The 15,024-nt window shown below is 36.2% G+C and overlaps 1 protein-coding gene and 1 long non-coding RNA gene across 2 annotated transcripts in view; one reads left to right on the top strand and one right to left on the bottom strand.

The window, feature by feature from the left end:
• Positions 1–3,819, top strand: part of trpc3 (transient receptor potential cation channel, subfamily C, member 3) — a 44,661-nt gene extending 40,842 nt beyond the window's left edge. Inside the window, exons 11-13 of the mRNA XM_082176936.1 lie at positions 1,114–1,197; positions 1,391–1,466; positions 2,739–3,819. Coding sequence (XP_082033062.1) covers positions 1,114–1,197; positions 1,391–1,466; positions 2,739–2,881 — 303 coding nt within the window. The 3' untranslated portion in view covers positions 2,882–3,819. The remainder of the gene's footprint in view (positions 1–1,113; positions 1,198–1,390; positions 1,467–2,738) is intronic.
• A 1,291-nt stretch (positions 3,820–5,110) lies between these two features.
• On the bottom strand, positions 5,111–11,534 carry LOC309504219. Its single transcript, XR_014208028.1, has 2 exons — positions 10,112–11,534; positions 5,111–5,646 (listed from the first exon to the last, which is right to left on the bottom strand). It is a non-coding gene; the product is annotated as an uncharacterized lncRNA (long non-coding RNA).
• Between the last annotated feature and the right edge of the window lie 3,490 nt (positions 11,535–15,024).

The raw sequence follows: 15,024 nt of genomic DNA, 5'->3' as shown, positions 1-15,024 counted from the left end.
AATATCCCAAAATCACTTGTGTAGTGGGATATATTTCCTGCAGTGGTGTACTCACAATATCCCAAAAGTTCCCAAACTTTTGAAACTATCGAAACTTAACTATCGAAAATTATTTCTGTTAATTGAAATAAAGCTGAAATAAAATATTAATATTAATTGAACAACTTAAACTAAACAAATTTTTAGAAATAAACTGAAATAAGTTGAAGTTGAAGCACTGGAAGTAAATAAAAACTGAAACTGAAAGAGCAAATAAATTCAACCTAAATAGCGATATTAAAATAATTACTAATAAAATGACAAAAGCCCATAATGAAATTTCATATTACATGAAAAATAAAAAATATATAAACAAAAATTTACTAAAATAACACTGGAATAATATAATATTGTATATATTGCTTTCTTTATTGTTTTATTTCAGTTTTAATAATTTTAGTTCTTGCCAAGGCAACATTTCTGTTTTTAAGTTAAATTTTTTTCATGATATATTTATGTTTTATTTTTGTTAAGCTTTATTCCTATTACCAAAAATAATTTTTGCTAGTTTTAGTTTTAGTTTTAAGAAGTCTTGTGATTTCTGCGGTGTGTGTCGCCCCCTGGTGGCCAAAAGTTTTATATAATAATTTTTATTTTACATTTGATTTCTTCTGAAATGTTATCAATTGCTGAATGTTCACTTGAACACTTAAAACTGCGGCTAGATACCCAAGAACATCACTTATGTCTTTATTCTACTATTTTTGTGTTATTTCTTTTGATTTATTTGTTCACTATTTTATTATTAACTGTTTACTTGCCTTGCTCTCATTTGTTAGTATTTAAATGTATTTTTCATTATTTAATTTTAAGGCTCCAGCATCACCGCGATGCTCAGGACAAGCGGTTTGGAGAAGGAATGGATATTTCATATTAATATTATATTAATTATATAACTGTTAAATGTATGAGATCAATGAATAAATGAATTAAGAGCATATTAGGATGTGTTGTGGTATTGTGAACTTTTGCTGGTTGTGATATCAGCTGCTGAAATGTTCCTAGTCAGCTCTAGAAACCCCTATATGATGTAAATACTATTTATTAATAATCAATATTTCTCAATGCTTGCAGTTGAACCTCTTCACCCAGTCCAGCATGAGGATGCCCGACTCACACAGCTTCAACAGCATCTTAAACCAACCCACGCGCTATCATGTAAGAACACTGATCTCTCTCTCTCTCTCTCTCTCTCTCTCTATCTATCTCTCTCTCTACCCCTCTCTCTCCCCCCCCCCTCTCTCTCTCTCTCTCTCTCTCCCTCCCTCTGTCTCTCGCTCATATGATGAATCATCACTGCAGATTTCATCAGTTTCTCTGATCTCTCTTTCGTCTGATTCCCTGCGCACAGCAAATTATGAAGCGCCTCATCAAACGCTACGTACTGAAAGCACAAGTGGACAAAGAGAACGATGAAGTGAATGAAGGTGACGTGTGATTTTACAATGAGATTCTGGGGTTTCTGGAAGTGCTAAAAACAGAATAAACGGGAAATTTTGCCTCTAAAACCAACCAACTGGAAAAAAAAAAAAAAAGTTATGATGATGATGGTACGATTATGATGTAGTAGTAGTAGTAATAATAATAATAATAATAATAATACTCAAAGTTGACGTTTATGTAAAGTTGAGTCTCACAAAAACATGTCCAGGTCATATTTTACCTCATAATTAAAAGAAAAATAAATTCTATTAATTCTATTTTGAATTAATTATTTTGAAAAGGAAGCCTATTTTTTATTTTTTATTATTATTATTGTGACAATATTTTCATGACATTTACCCTCTGGTGTTGTTCAGTCATTTTAGACGAAAAAAAAAAAAAAAATATTTAGAATTTTTCATCGGAATGATACGAAAATCACAAAAAATGCTATGTGATCACAAAAAATGATTCGAAAAGGCTAAATAGTCGTAAAAAAAGAATAATCACACTTGTGTTGTAAGCGGTCAAAAAGGACCACCATAGAAAGTGAATGGGAAATATGAAAAATACAGTATGTTAGCAAGTAGTAGTGAAAAGTAATTATGTCTGAAAACACTGTTCTCAGTAACGAGGGAATACATATCCCTGGATATATTCATATATAGGACTATACAGACATCTAGTGGCAACACCAGGGTATTACAGATGATTTTCTGTATTTGTTTCCACCAGTTGGCACTAATCTGCCTCCATTCAATGGATCTGAAGTACTTTCGCTGCATTTTTAACTTAAATACTGCATTAAAATATAAAATTTGGTTTTTTTTAAATACATTTTATATAGACATAAATGGTCTATAATTTAGATTTTAAAGGGGTGGTGTAATGACCTTTTCACAAGATGTAAAGTAAGTCTCTGATGTCCCCAGAGTGTGTGTGTGAAGTTTTAGCCCAAAATACCCCACAGATATTTGTGTATATAAACGCACCGTTTTGTGTCTGTCCCTTTAAATGCAAATGAGCTGCTGCTCCCGGCACAGAGATTGTTTAATAACACAGAAAAACATTATTGAAATTAAATATAGTGCATTCATTTCATAAAAATGACATTATTATATGATTAAGGTCTCCAGTCTGTTCTGACCACCAACAACACGAGTGTGACTCCCAAACGAACAACACCAGAGATAAGCACATTTTACCCTCCAAATGTTTCCTGAGCGGTTTGGTGTGAACTCAGTGTTTGTATCTTCATATGTACGTGTAATCTGTAGGTGAGCTGAAGGAGATAAAGCAGGATATTTCCAGCCTGAGATATGAACTGCTGGAGGAGAAGTCTCAGGCCACGGAAGAGCTTTCAATCCTCATTCAGAAACTCAGTGACAAACTCAACCCACGTCCAGTCCATCCGCACTGACCCCTGCTGACCAACGGTGAACTCAGTTTTAATATTTAATATATTATGCAGAGATCATAAGTAAGCCATTTTTACACTGTAACATGTCAATTTTGCTGAACAGTGGCAGATGAAGGCATAAATGCTACACTTCTCCTTTAAGTTACTGTAGTTCGTATCCTGTGAGTGTCACATTAGCTCCACCCTTTGATGGTGATTGGTCTAGTATGTTTTGATTGACAGCTCCATAGGCTCCACCTATTTTAACAATAACTGGAAGTGCAATACTCAGAGAACGAGTGTGAGTGACACTCACTGTCTGTTTCTGTTTATATTACATGTCAGAGGACTTAAATTATGCTTGTACATTTAGAGTGACTGTATAATCACAGATTCTGAATGATATTTGTGAATCTGTCTTATTTAAATACATTGTTTCTTCATGTTCAGGTGTTTATTGCACATGGCAGTGTGTGTCGGAAACCATGCGTTTTATATACAACATAAGTCATTGTGAATATTTCATTAAGTGTAATGTACAGTATTTCTCAAGCAAGTTTAGGCAGGGATATTTGTTGCATATACTGTCTTTATCCATGAATTACCTGGGAACCTGTGTTAAGGCCAATTTATACTTCTGCGTCGAGGGTACGCCGTAGTGTACGTCGTAGGGTACGCACGTAGGCGACGCCGTCGTGAGCATTTATACTTCTGCGAATGTTTGTGTTGCTCTGCAGTTACACCGCCGAAACGCTAGTTGGCGCGGGTGGGTTTTAATGTTCCAGTTCCACTGTGTTTACATTCCTCACGGCTGTTTTGAGTTTAGGTTTCTACGAGCAATGGCGACTGAAGGAGTCATACAGATGGCTGTATTTCCGCACTTCTTCAAGCAATCTCTCAGTCACTTGGTCTTTTTCCATGGCTCTTCACTGATCTTCGGAATTTAAAAATGGCGGGCGGGCGGTGCAGAGTGCAGAAGATCATTCCGGAAATGTGTAGGAGGAAACGCGATGCTATCCAGCCGACCAATCACAGATCTTGCGGTCCGCGTCGCCGCGACGCGTAGTTACATTTTTGAGGAGGTGCGCGTCAGGGTACGGCGAAGGGTACGACGTATGGTACACGGCAATGCGTATGCTACGCCGTACCTTCTACGCGCACCCGACGCAGAAGTATAAATTGGCCTTTAGTGTTACTGTGAAGCTACAAAGTAGATTTAATATTAGTGGTCCGGTGTCCCTAAAACCTATTATGCTTTTTCAGAAACTACCTTTAATGGAAGTTTTTGTCTCCTAAAAGAAAGAATCGATTCTGAACTGAAACGAGTCGTCAGTAATTCGAGTCTCACTTCCTATGTAGGTTTGTAACTTATTTGCATATTGCCAGCCTGTTGTCTTGATTGGCTGAGCAGCGTCTCTTAGCTCCGCCCTCAAACACTGTAGTGTATCTGAGACTGGAAGAGTTTGGTTGGTGTTGTTCATGTTGTTCGACGCTGTTTTCTGAGATTGATACGGTAAAACCCACGCCATCGTTACTGTTCGTATCACTGAGATCAAGAGCTGAGATTCAGATATGATAATGAGCGTTTGCTTTCTGACCAATCAGAGCAGAGCAGCTCTCAGAGAGGCGGGGCTTAGAGAGACTGAAGCGTTTCAGACACTGAGAGGAAAGAGCTGATGCTGCACTGGAGATTATGAGGACATTAAAGTGTTTTTGACCTTAGATGCGTGTAAACCTGTTGTCGGAGACTTTAAAATAACATTAGGAGCCTTTAAAATAGCGTAATGGGGCACTTTAAGATGGAGAGACTTCTAGCACAAATCTATGCAGGGTAAATGTCTGTATGTTGTCATGATCTGACAAATTATTATTAATATTATTTCTTTTTACAGTAACTTAAGTTGTTTGCTCCAAAAATCATGATTTATCAAACCCATAAGGTTTATATCCTTGTGTGCAGCTCAAAGGGAATAATCTGAACATAGAAGCATTAAAATAGTCCATATGACTCTTGGACGGTGTGTGCATTATTCCTTTAAGATGTTGTTTTGTTTGTTTTGTGATGTCTGAGCAGAAATGAGCTTGTGAAGATCATGATATCTCACTTATTTGTATAATGTAAAGACCCAAACTGTCTGCATAATCATGAATGTTGAGAATCGCTGCAGTTCAGCTGTAGTAAAGCTCATTTTGGTCCGTAGATGGCGCCAGTTCATTTCACAAAGTGCAAGTCTGCATTTTATTTTATTATTCAAGGCTCTCCTGATGAATTATGTATGTAGTATAGCCATATGAAACCAGTAGATGGTATATTTCAAGATAGACACAGAATATCTGCAGCAGTTTATATGTAGGATCAGAGATCTTATCAAACAAAATATCATGTGTGTGAAAATGTGCAATTCAGATGTTTTTTGCTTGTTTATGTATATTTAGAGATTTAAGCTATGCATTTTCATATACTTATCAATTCAATGATTTTAGAGCGAAACCTAAGAAATGTAACTATGACATATATATGATAAGTATTGCTGTAATACACTAGCACTGAGACTCTACATTTGACATTTTTAATGTTTTATATAAAATCTATTGCAGAAAACAAACGTGTTGTATTTCATTTATCCTGAGCACATCACACACAGGTCTACAGGTGAGACTCAGAGTCAGTGTTTCACCATTCACATCCCATTCTGTGTATCTCTGAGGCGTTTTATGCCAGAATGGAGTCGGATCTGGAAAACTGTCCCACACCAGTCCTGGACCAGTTCCAGTTCTGAGACACACTAGACATGACCAGTGGAAAGAGTCAGTGTGTGCATTTATTAAAGCTTTGCATAATCCTTCAAATAACTGAAATTCAGATTAATGTGTGTTCTTATGACTGCTTTATTATAAAACTTTATACAGTAACTTGGGATATTTATCATAAAACGAACCTGGAGGTGGAAGATGACCTCCTTTTCTGATATTTCTCTCTTTTGATATCAAATGTTTTCCCATTTTTTTGGCTCCATAGAGTCTTCCTCTGAGACGTTTCTTTGTTTCTTTGTTTCTTTTAAACGCGTCACATTGTATGGAAGCATATGGGTAGCAATATTCAATTTGAAATGTAATATGTAAAATAGCAATGCATTTCTGTATTTAAATGTACATTTTCCATTACATTTGTGCAACGTTGGTGCAAAATGAAAAATCCACTAGGCCTATATAATTGACATTTGCCATTTCATACACTAGTTTTAATATGTCAATTGAATACATATTTTAACGTTTTATAAGTTGCAAAATGAAAATGAATTACAGAAATGATTAGATATGTCTAACATGTTCAAGCAAAAACTGTTACCTCATCGTATATAATTCGGTCTAATAGGCTGTTTTAAAAACCGAAGCAGAACAAACTAAACTTTTACCGGCACAAACGAAGCACAAACAAACTAATATCTTAAAAAACCGAAGCAGCAAAAAAAATTATTATAATAATTTAAAAAGTTTATTTGGAGCATGTGGGGGGCTGGGTGATCTCAGAATGACCTATACATTTAAAAAAAACCGAAGCAGCACAAAAAAAAGAAAGAATGTATAGCACAAACCATCACAAACAAAGTAAAAACGACTGAGCCTATTTTGCCTACGTTTTGCATTGGGTGGGGGCGGGGCTAACTTCACGCAGTGATTGACAGGGTGGGTGGGGGTGGGGGTGGGGACATGATCGGCTCGGAATGCGTTTTCAATTTGCACATTGAATTTTGCTACGAAAATGCAATCGCAAGTGTCTTAACTGTGATTGTAAATGCAATTAAGAAAAATAACATTTAAATGATCATTTTGCTAACAGTTTTTGCTTGAACATTAAACATATCTTATCATTTCTGTAATACATTTTCATTTTGCAAATAATGTATGCAATAGCCTACATAATAAAACTAGTGCATGAAATGGCAAATCCAAATTATATAATTGAATTATCATTTTCATTTAGCATCAAACGTAATGGAAAATGTAATTTGCAGAAATGCATTGCCATTTTACATATTACATTTCAAATTGAGTATTGCTACCCATATGCTTCCAAACACATGATCATGTTCTGACCTTTCTTTCTTTTGATATCAAATGTTTTTTCCATTTTTTTTACTCCATAAAGTCTTCCTCTGTGACGTTTGTATAAAGTGTGTTTCTTTGAACGCGTCACATGATCATGTTCTGACCCTCAGGAGTTACAGCAGATCATTCTGGAGAAGTTATTCATGATGTCCCATGGTTCAGTTGTGACATGAAATATTATGCAATGTGGCTGCGGACAATACAAGTCTAAGTTGCCATATGCGATGACTAAAGAGCCGTGCTATCAATGTTCAACACAACATTCTCAATCTTTGAAGTATCATTTTGCATAATTAGATCCTGAAATGAAGCATGCATGATACTATTATTTAAAAACATTTTATTTTATATTAATAACAGACTAACATGCAACTGGACCAAACAATTCCCTTTCTGTCCGGAAAACAGTAAGTTCAATGAGTAATATTTAGCATCTTCCGGTGTCACCATTGTCATGGGTGATAAATCACATTTATCGAAAGGCATTTGTCAGGTAATAGAGGAGGGCTGACCATGAACCTCGGCACACAAACAATGAGTGTAATAAAGTAGCTCATTTACTCCAGTAATTACATCTGTGCTCTGTTTGCACACTTTCAAGACACTTAAATTGTGTCTACACTAGTGTTTATAGCTTCATTTATGTGATAAACACACATCCAGATGGTTTTAGAAGTCTGTTGCTATAAATAACCCCCTCCTGACAGGGTCACATTGCATTTCGCGTGCAGATGTGGCGTCTTTAGGATGATGCTGGAGGACCAGGACCGCAGAAGAAGAGCATGTGGTGGGTTGTCATGAATAAAGAGAGATTTGAAACAACAAATCTGAAAAGCTCCATAGATCAGACGTTTGGGTTGCTGGTCTTATAGGTAGGGTAGGCTATTTTTTTCATAAATACCTTTTGTTATTCTGGTTGAAACTCTCTTCACGTCCTGATAGCAATCAATAATAGAAGTGATAGCAATCAATAATAGAAGTGATTTACATATTAGGTGTGATCCCAATTTGGGGTCAGCCCTATGTTCCCACATTTCTAAGAATTTTTTTTTTTACTGAAAATTAGGCCCTATGTTCCCACAGCCCTATGTTCCCACAACCATATGTTCCCACAGCCCTATGTTCCCACAGTCCTATCTCTCATTTAACTATGTCCCCTATGAAGGGTAGGTTTTAGTGCTTGTGCTGGTACAGGGATAGCCCAATTACATCCCAGACAAGTCTCCCTCCTGTGAGGGGTAGGTTTAGGTATGCTAGGGTTAGGGTTAGGGCTGTGGGAACATAAGGCTGTGGGAACATAGGGCTGTGGGAACATAGACATGCTCCCGGTAATTTAACGCTGTCTCTCGTGACGCTTTGCAAACTCTATGGCTGAATATGAAATCGCCCCCTAAACCCTCATTCCCTACGTTAGTCCACTAATACTGTTCACTTGAAGGAGTGAATGAAAAGGAGTGAGCGAATTCGGACAGCCGTTGAGTGTGCATCGGTTGTACACTTGCTTTTGCAGTGCAATGTGGGATTGAATGAGTGCACTCAATAACGTCCACTATGGTTTCAGACACCACTACGAATGTCTGTCCTCTCAAATAACGCGCTATTTGAGGGTATAGGGGGCGATTTCGGATTCAGCCTATGTGTTTCGAAGGAGACACTGGGATTTAATGCTTTCAAAGCTAGCTTGCTATTACTAGCCTGTCTGAAATTGCCTACCCTGCCTTTAACTGGCCACCAAGCTGGTTTCCATTATGTCTCCATTCCAACATGACTTCTCAACTGCAGAGTGAGAGACTAGCAAAACCATAGGCTATAGCTAAGACCAAACAATAGGGTGATCAGACGCCTCCATTTTCCCTCGACAGTCCTGGGATTTGGTGTCGTGTCCCTGACTCCCTGACTGGATCTGTCCCTGGAAATGTCCTTGTTTTACAGCATGTTCAAAACTGACCAACGTAGCATAACGCAGAATGAGCTTTAATCACAATCAGAAACATAGCTGAAAAAAAATTAAAGCTGTAATTAATGTGTCATTAATATATATTACAGTTTGTGAAAATGAAACCATTACAAAAATAAATTCAAAATATTAGTTAAATACCGTTTTACTTTGGCTATATGTTTTCAAATGTATTTTTTTTAAATGTGTTTTTTAAAGTCACAATTTTGTTATAATTTTATTTTTATTTATTTTTTGCTATTTGCAGTGTTTACTATTTACTATTTTTATAGTGTGATATTTGGTGAATTGCATTAAAACATCATAATAAAATTATTACAATATCACAGAACCCACAACAATTAAAAAACAAAGACGTGAAACCAAAACATGTATTCTTCCCGTTTTTTTATTTTTTTTTAATAATAGATAGTACATTTAAATAAGACTTCAATTATATTTTTACGGCTGAACTAGAAAATGTCCCCTGTTTTCATTTCGGAAATCAAAGATGTTTTTGCAACCCATAAGCTTCATAGCAATGTAAAATTCAAGCTATTTTTATTTAATTCAGGACGATTCATATTATAAATTGAATTACTTTTTAGCGCAACTGTATACCATGCTTTTATAGCATGTTCAAATAAACCCAGGGACTTTTATTATGAATGGAGCTGTTGTGTTGTGAATCTGCGTCATCGAGGCTTGTGTGTCAGGATGGCCGAGCGGTCTAAGGCGCTACGTTCAGGTCGTAGTCTCCCCTGGAGGCGTGGGTTCGAATCCCACTTCTGACAAGATACATTTTTTATTTTTTATTTTTTTTAATCGAAATAAGTCCTGTAACATAATGCTACTATACCACACGACACCAGCAAGTCCGAAAGATGATGAAAGGCTGGTGAAAGTGTTACCCATCATACAGGACATCAGGTCATTTATTTGATAAGTTCTGTTGTTTATGTTGTGTTTTGTCTCCATTATACTTCAGGACACACCCAACCGTTCAAATATACAAGTTCCCCCTTCATTTTTTTTTCTTTTGTGGGATCACAAAGACGTAGCAGCATAAAGCACTGAGTTCAGATTACAAAACACCATTCAAAACCCAGACTGATGTTACAGCCGCTTGTTTAACATTGGTTCCTTCTCGTGATGCTCATGAAATATTTAGGAACAAATGGTTGCACATTTTTAAGTTAACTCACCTCAGCTGGAAGGAGAAATGTGACTGGAGTAACACTGTGACAACTAGCCCCAGCCTCCATTATAAACAGTGCAGCATTGTCTTCAAATTCAGTGTTTTCTGTACTTTTGTGTGTTTATTTACTGTATTATTCATGCTTGCTCAGGAAGCTTTTCGTTGTCGTTTTTATTGTGACCAGTGAACTTTGAGCCGCCCAGCCATGGGAAAAGGTTTGTTTGATTTGCGTCACTTGCGTGGGTTAGTTCAGCACAGTTTACATTAAATGCGTCTTCTGATATCAATATGAATTTGCAATTCAATGGTTAAAAAAAGTATTCCTCCACTTTCATTCACGTAAATATCACATTAAGCACTTAATAAGTAACACGACACATGATAGTGCGGGTGTTGAGTGGTGTTTGGTCACCTGACCTCAGTGTTTGAAGCATGCATGCTGTGACTACAGGGACAAGAAAGAAAGAAAGAAAGAAAGAAACCTTGCATGGATTAACATCTATTTGTCGTGGCCTGAATGCATGGGTGTGAGCCGAAATCAACTTCTCTCTACATGACAAGACAGTCTTTACTCAACAAGACGAGAGCATGAGTAAAATTAGAGATGTTGAAATGTTCATTGCACCCTCGATGCAATTTTTTCAAATAGGATATTAATTTCCCGGCATTGATAAAATAAATGTTTGTGACAACCTCTATTAACCCTTTAATGCATGAACATATGTTCAGTTTGTAGGCTATAGGTCAATCAGAAGACTATAATCACGATGGGTTTCATGCTAATTCTATTCTGGATTGTTTTTCAGAAACCAAACCGTTTCTGGTCCCCGTTATCTTCCATATTTATACTGAAGTCAATGGAGAACAGAAACTGTTTGGTTACTGACATTCTTCAAATAAATTAATACAGGTTTGGAACAACAGAGTGAGTAAATGATGACAGAATAAAACATTTTGGGTGAACTATTTTAATATAATTATTTGCCAGCAAGGATGGTCTAGTGTGCCCTAAAAAAGAGAAAACTTCTATGCATGGCTAAAAAAATGTTTTTTTTGTCAGTGTTGTCATGTCATGACTTGTCATGTTGTTGAACTTGAGAATATCAATGCCTTAAATCAGAAGCTGGACATGGAGAACTACTGTAGATTTCATGCTAACTTGTATGTACAGGAATAACTTCAATGTTGATCCAGTAATTTGAGGATAAGTCAGCTGGCGAGTGCAAACACAGTTACGGTATATACAGTTGTATGTTTGCTATGGCGTTTATATGGTGTGTTAGGGTGATTCTGCACTTCTAGAGACTGGAAGAACCAGTTCTTGAATAATCACTGCAAACGCAGCCGCAAACACGGAGACGATTTACATTCAGATATAATTGTTTGCATCGGTCCTTCCTTTCGCTGTTGAAACATGCAAGTCACAGTGAACAAAGGAAACGGTTGAAGATGATTAAAGACATATGGGGCAGCGTTTACATGGCTGACGTGCTAGTTCTCCATAACTTAGGCCCAGGAATATATATATATATATATATATATATATATATATATATATATATATATATATATATATATATATTTAACCACCTAAATTAAACATTTATTTTATCCACCTTATTTTTATTCCTCTGGTGCTGTTCGTAATTTATTTTATTTTATTTTTAATTTTTACTTCATCGGAATGGTATGAAACTTAGTAAAGGCTTGGGCACTTGCTGTGCGAACACACAAAAAAAAATGGACATGATTTGAAAAGATTAAATGCTCCTGAAAAACAAAGTCTCACTTGTATTGTTAATGTTAATTTTTCATTTTTTCATTTCATTTTTTCACAGAATTTGAACTCTAGTGGAAGCGTTTGGTACTGCAGCCACACAAAATCTCACTGAAAGCTCATTTTTTGAGATATCAATCAACCTCAAATTTGAAGCACAACTTGTTTAGATTTATGACTTTGATTTTCTCACAGTTTTAGAGTAAAGCGTGTTTTTGAAAATAATATATTTCATGTAAAAAAATTTTTTTTTTTTAATTATTGTGCTTTTTTCATTACAATAAATGTACAATTTTATAACTTTTTTCAAGTTTATAATAAAAAATTAAAAAATTCACTCCAGCAATAATCTGACCAGTCTCTAAAAAGAGACCAAACTGAAGTCCGTGCTCCAAAGCATTCGAGACACCAAACAGGAAGTGAGACTGTATCTTTGCAACGCTTTGGGATGTTGCAATAAAATGAGTGACTTTGCGACCATAAGAGTTTGGGAACAATGCCAAGAGCTCAGAGCACATTAAAATTAAAACTGTTCATAATCATAATAGCTATAAAATTGCCAAAAAAGTCCTTCTTTTCTTTGGATCATATTTAATGCAATACGTGATGCATCTGTATTTACATCTAAATGTTATTGATTTGTCCGATTATTTCGCAAATGAATATAGTAAAGTGAAATATGAACATTTGTCTTTCCTTTCTGAGATGCATGAAACATGTTTTGGGAGTTTTTCCATGTTCTCGATCGTTCAAGCTGAGGCCAAATGAGAATCAGAAATCACAGCAGAAATTATAATTGCTTGAAATGCCTGTGTATGTTTGTATTTGTGGTCTTTAAATGAATTATTAGCTAATAATTCATTTAAAGACCATAGATGCAAACATAAACAGGCATTGCACATGTTTGACATGCACAATATCATCCCTAAAACGTATTTGGCTCCTAAACGTTAGACCATACTTCTAGTTTGTTTATGCTGGTTTATCTAATAATAGTAATGTCTTGTGTTTAGAGCCGTTACCCGGGTGAGAGGATCCACAGGAGACGGAAGACATTATGGGAAAACCTTAGCTTAAATGCATATGCTACGGATCATATTGATCTAAATACAATGCAAGACACGAGAAAACATTTTCAATTTTCAGGAAATGGTGCAAATTGTGCTTGAAAGCCTTAGGATTGTTTAGAATTTAATTTGGAAAAGTCAATTTTTCTCATGCACACATATGAGGATGAGTCCACTATTATTATCATTATTGGTATGCATTTTTAAATGGATCCTTAATTTTCAAAGTTGGCATGAAACTGAAGTTGTGCTCATATTTTCTCCTCTATTGTGACGTATATCCGAGTGAAACGCTTCTGGAACAAGAACAAATGTGGGCGGGGCTTAATTTTGTCTGTGTGGAATTGATTGGCTGGTTGTGGTTTGCTATTGGCTGATCTCATGTGAGTGACAGGTTGCTCCGCCCACATCATCAGAGAAGCTGCAAGAGGAAGCTATTCTGATTCAAGATTATTAAAACAATAATGTTGTGCACCGAAAAATCATTTATAATGAATACCGCACAATTCCATAAAAAATAAGAATTGCAAGTTTTGATTTCATCTCCTCTGTATGGGTTTACAGCTGATACATCCCTCATAGACCAAATACTAAAATAACATGCAAGTTAATTCTCCACAATAAATGTTGTAACCTCTGCTTTCATTGCCAGGGGAAATAATGACATTATACTACTTACCTTGTCATTAAAAGCAAAATATCAAACATGAAGACATTGCCCCCTATTAAAACACACAGTTATGATCAGGTGAATTTAAAAGGTTTACGATTAAGCTTTAAAGTGCGTGCAACTCACAACTCACACTTATGCACACCCTTTCCCTAATGCATTTTGTTCAGATAATGTGACATTTAATGCTCTATATTTCATCTGCACGCTCTCAGCTGCTATATAATCATCTCTGAACTCTTTCTCTGAAGATGTACATGATCAATGTAAAGGCCTACATCCGGTTAATGTTACACTGACATGTGACAGAGTTTGAATACAGCAATGTGAACACATTTAGATTGTGTGCTTTATGCATTTATACTGTAGCCTTTAAACTTGGTGTATAACGGTGATTCTGCACTTTTGCGTGACTGTATTCACCTCCACAATGAGGACTGAACAGGAAGAACCAGTTCTTATAATACAACAGCAAATACAATCCCAACGACTGACTGATGACAGGAGGAGTGCAGATGAGGCCAGACAAGCCCCTTTCTGTCGTTTAACTGAGACATGTAGGCCTACATTAAGTTTGGGTTGCATGAAAGTCTCTTGCATATGCATTTTTTAATGGATTCTTAATTCTTAAAGTCAGCATGAAAAATAAGTTGCGATCATCTTTTCTTCCCTATGACGTATATCTGAGTGAAACGCTTCTGGAACAAGAACAAATGTGGGCGGGGCTTGATTTTGTCTGTGTGGAATTGATTGGATGGTTGTGGTTTGCTATTGGCTGATCTCATGTGAGTGACAGGTTGCCCCTCCCACATCATCAGAGAAGAGAAAAATGCTGAAGAGGAAGTTATCCTGATTCACGATTATTACAACAATAATGATGTGCACGAATTAATCATTGATATACTCCATTCCAATATTTCATTTTTAATAGTTCATGACTACTTTAAACATATAGGACATTGCATTTGACATTTCCTGCTTGCAAAATATATTTTGACCCATCAGACTAAACTGCTTCAGACTCTGTAATGCCAAACCCTGGTTTGTTTTCATCAGGTTAGTAATCCCAGGTGTGTCGAGTATAACAAGCTCCTCTGAGATACATGATCATGAACAGAAGCACTGATAGTCTCTTCTCAATGCAAGCAATAAAACTTGCTATTTCTCTCTGTCTCTCTCTCATTTCCTCCCTCTCTTTTCCTGCAGCTGTTTGGCCGACTGTCTAAGATGGATGATGGAGACCAGACCAATGCAATGAAAAATGCTTGGCATGCAAACTGTGGAAAATGACCTTATCTGACCTGAACTGTGTTGGCTTTCCGTTTCTCATTTTCTTTCTTTGTTTTGGCATATGAAAAATACATGCAAACCAAACCATATTAATCCAGATTCAATCCCAAACAAAT

The sequence above is a fragment of the Leuciscus leuciscus genome (genome assembly GCF_965113295.1).
Source record: "Leuciscus leuciscus genome assembly, chromosome: 8".
NCBI classification, from domain to species: Eukaryota; Metazoa; Chordata; class Actinopteri; order Cypriniformes; family Leuciscidae; genus Leuciscus; species Leuciscus leuciscus.
The sequence above is the reverse complement of the archived record's forward strand: the minus strand, read 5'-3'. Positions and strand labels throughout refer to the sequence as shown.